A 3,863-nucleotide genomic window follows, 5' to 3' on the forward strand; every position below is an offset into this window, starting at 1 on the left:
AAGAACAACCAAAAAAAAAAAAAAAAACAGAGATAGGGAGAGAGGAGTCGAGAGGGGGAATTTTGTTTTTGTGTTTTTGTGTTTTTGATTTTTCCTCTTTTTTTCTTATTTTTTTTTGTTAGAACGATCTGGGTTTCGCAATTTCCTGGGTTTGATTCATTCTGAACTATTGCCGTTTGGAAATTGAAAACCCACATCGTTCTTTCACAGATTTGAAGAGGAAAATTGAAAGCATTTGGAAATTTTTTGTTTGTTTGTTTGTTTGATTGATTTATTTTGGGTGTCCGTGTGAATCATTACCACGAACACCCTAAGATTTTGTGTTTTCCCCTCAGACAAACGAAATTTCCATTAGAAAAAATGAACACAGAACCGAGCTGGGATGGCTCTCCCTCTAATGCCATTCATATTGCTCCTCATAAACCAGCTCAAAGGAGGCTCTACCATGTCTGGAAAGGAAACAATGTAAATTTCTCTACTCTTCTAATTCAAATGTTTGAATTATTCTCATATTATATCTAAATTATCTGTTATCACGATGAGATCTCCCTTCAAAATCACGACATATTCTAGATTATCTGTTTACTTTTAGTTAGCTACCTGGTTTCTGGGTGAGATTAATCAATAGATTCAGTAAAATTGTTCCTTCATTTGTTATTAGATTTTGTAGATCATGATTTCCTCGATGTTCTTGATATATTATCAATTCATGAGATTCAACTATCTTTAATGATTTGTTCACTGTAATTATATTGGCTGAGGTTCATAGATGCATTCATTCTCTCTGCCCTGTTTCTTCTTAATTCTTTTATAAGATATTTGATCTTTTTTAGTTTTTGAATCTAAGGATCTCCCTTGCTTATCATGAGATATCCATAATTCTATGGATTCAAATGTTTGAACCTTAACTGTTTGTTAGTGTGAGATCCCACATCGGTTGAGGAGGAGAACAGAACACTCTTTTTTATAAGGATGTCGAGACCTCTCCCTATGAGACGAGTTTTAAAAACCTTGAGGAGAAACCCGAAAGGGACAAGTGGACAATATCTGCTAGTGTGGGCTTGTCCATTACAATTAGTGTATTCATTAAGGAATTTCCCTTGATAATCATGATATATCCTAGCATAGTTTGAACCTTAATTCTGTGTTAGTGTGAGATCCCAAATCGGTTGAGGAGGAGAATGAAACACCGTTTATAAGGATGTCGAGACCTCTCCCTAGGAGACGCGTTTTAAAAACCTTGAGGGGAAGCCCGAGAGGGATAACAGGACAATATCTGCTAGCGTGGGCTTGGACCGTTACAATTAGTGTATTCATTAAGGAATTTCCCTTGATAATCATGATATATCCTGGCATAGTTTGTTATAAATTTCTTTAATTTTGGTAGTTTTCAATGTTATTGGAAGAAGTTATGATGGTGAATGTAATAGAATGGATTCTTCATGTACTGATGCATCATGTTCTTTGTCTGCTAGAAATTCTTATGTGGTGGGAGATTAGTTTTCGGGCAAGACGGAGCGTCTCTCTTTTTAACATCATTTTTAATCGGTGGTCCTGCAATAATATTCTGCATAAGAATGCTAGTAGCAGTCCATAGCGATCGTCGAACGTTTCATTTCCCTGCACTCATTGGAGGATTGGTTCTTACATCTTTGGTGTGTGAAAGGCTGAATTCTCCTTGTGTAGTTTAAGCTTTTGCAACAACTGATGTACCAAACCGGATCAATAAATTTGTTTGTGCAGGATTTCATTTTTCTGTTCTTGACTTCTGGTAGAGATCCGGGGATCATTCCGAGAAACTCGATACCACCTGACTCAGATGAAGCAGACATGACCACCCCTTCTATGGAATGGGTCAATCACAAGAAGCCTAATCTGAAAATACCCCGAATCAAGGATATAACGATCAACGGATACTCAGTGAAAGTGAAGTTTTGTGACACTTGCCTTTTGTACCGTCCTCCTCGGGCGTCTCATTGCTCTATTTGCAACAATTGTGTTCAGAAGTTTGATCACCATTGTCCTTGGGTAGGTCAGTGTATTGGGCTGGTAAGTCATCGACCCTTCTCTGATGAAAAGATTCACTGCATGGTTGAAAATTTACTTGTTCTTGCAAAATTTGATATCAACATATGTTGTTTGCAATAATTTGTAGTAGCAGTTCACTTTTGTTCAAGAAATGTTGATTGAGACTCGATTATTTGGCTGTTGATTCTGATATGATTCTGATATGATTCTGTAATATCTCTGATTGATTTCTGGTGTTGAATTAACCATTGCTTTATTTTCATTTCGATGCAGCGAAATTATCGATTTTTCATAATGTTTATATCGACATCTACCACTTTGTGTATATACGTCTTTACACTTTCGTGTATTACCATTGTTCGACAAAGTGGGAGCATGTGGACTGTCATTTCAAACGATATCTTGTCCGTTGTCCTTGTCGTATACTGCTTTGTATCTGTCTGGTTCGTCGGGGGGCTAACGGTTTTCCATATTTATCTGATGTGTACCAATCAGGTAGAGCTTTATATTTTTAATGTTTTCTCGCATTTGAATATGTGACCATGAAAGCAAGCTTGGGTGCTGACTGATTTCTCGACCGTTAATCTTTTGCAGACGACGTATGAAAATTTTCGATATCGCTACGATAAGAAGATCAACCCTTTTACCAAAGGGCTAGTGGAAAATCTGAAGGATGTTTTCTGGACTAAGATCCCTCCTTCAATGATCGATTTCCGAGCATGGGTAGCAGAAGGCGACGATGTGAGCTTACAATACAGTGCTTCCTCAACGGGTCGAGGCTTCATCGTCTCGAAGGATAAATTTGACTTAGAAATGGACATGATGTTTCACAAGGATGCTAGCATGAAACTTCCTAGTATGTTGCAAAATTTGGATTACGCCGAAATCGATGATGATTTGAAGAAAAAGGACGTTGTAGACCAAAACAATGCATACGCGTTCCCTCCTCCTATGGAAGAAGGACATGACGTACAAAATTCGACGTTAATCAAAATAAACGATATGAGAACTCAATAGCGGTTAATTCGATCTCATCATCACCAGCAAGATTCCTGAAGATAAAAAGGTATTGCTTCTTGCTTTTGCTACAAAGTTGGACGTGTCACAATTATCAGGTCGATGAAGCAAGATCATATTTGTTCAGGGCGTGCCGAGTCTAAATATTCAGTAGGATAGCGTATCCACTGGCATCAGCGGAGACGGGATTGAGCATTGATGTCATCTTGTTTTCAATAGGGATCAACTCTAAAAAGGGATTTGGGAGTGTATTTCATGAGGAAATGATTGAAGTATTGTGTAGAATCAAACTCCATTTTCCTCTCCGTTTCTATGTTCACCTAAATCTTGTTTACAAATAGTTAATGTTTCAACAAATTATATCTTTGGTCTCACTTTCTCATGGAAATAAACATTGGAGACTTCATCGTAAACATTGTTATCGACTTACATAAAGTAAAATTGTCGAGTGTGAGTCCCTAAGCAGTTTGCACCCCCCTCCCTAAACCCATCATAGTCGGGCTAGTTGTCTATAGCCGAATGTCTAGAGGTCAGCAAATTCCCGAGTGTCATGCTTCGTGAGTCCCTAAGCAGTTTGCACCCCCTGAACCCATCATAGTCGGGTTAGTTTTCTATAGTCGAACGTCTGGAGGTCAGCAAATTCCCGAGAGTCATGCCTCGGAGTCCTTAAGCAGTTTGCACCCCCCCCCCCCCCCCCCCCCCCCCCCCCCCCCCCCCCCCCCCCCCCCCCCCCCCCCCCCCCCCCCCCCCCCCCCCCCCCCCCCCCCCCCCCCCCCCCCCCCCCCCCCCCCCCCCCCCCCCCCCCCCCCCCCCCCCCC

General features: G+C 40.4%; 1 protein-coding gene across 1 annotated transcript; it reads left to right on the forward strand.

Moving 5' to 3' along the window:
• Positions 1-6: 6 nt before the first annotated feature.
• LOC111477771 (probable protein S-acyltransferase 1) lies at positions 7-3,419 on the forward strand. Its single transcript, XM_023121657.1, has 5 exons — positions 7-465; positions 1,476-1,655; positions 1,744-2,049; positions 2,302-2,523; positions 2,623-3,419. Exons 1-5 carry the CDS (start codon positions 361-363, stop codon positions 3,043-3,045), a joined length of 1,236 nt encoding a protein of 411 aa, XP_022977425.1. The 5' UTR covers positions 7-360; the 3' UTR covers positions 3,046-3,419.
• The last annotated feature ends 444 nt before the right edge of the window (positions 3,420-3,863 follow it).

The sequence above is a fragment of the Cucurbita maxima genome, unplaced genomic scaffold (assembly GCF_002738345.1).
Source record: "Cucurbita maxima cultivar Rimu unplaced genomic scaffold, Cmax_1.0 Cma_Scf00004, whole genome shotgun sequence".
Taxonomy (NCBI): Eukaryota; Viridiplantae; Streptophyta; class Magnoliopsida; order Cucurbitales; family Cucurbitaceae; genus Cucurbita; species Cucurbita maxima.

Excerpts from the sequence above, each read along its gene's own strand:
- LOC111477771 (XM_023121657.1), top strand. The coding sequence starts at position 361 with ATGAACACAGAACCGAGCTGGGATGGCTCTCCCTCTAATGCCATTCAT. Across the intron at positions 1,656-1,743 it reads GATTGGTTCTTACATCTTTG|GATTTCATTTTTCTGTTCTT; the intron begins GTGTGTGAAAGG and ends TTGTTTGTGCAG. Across the intron at positions 2,050-2,301 it reads TAGGTCAGTGTATTGGGCTG|CGAAATTATCGATTTTTCAT; the intron begins GTAAGTCATCGA and ends ATTTCGATGCAG.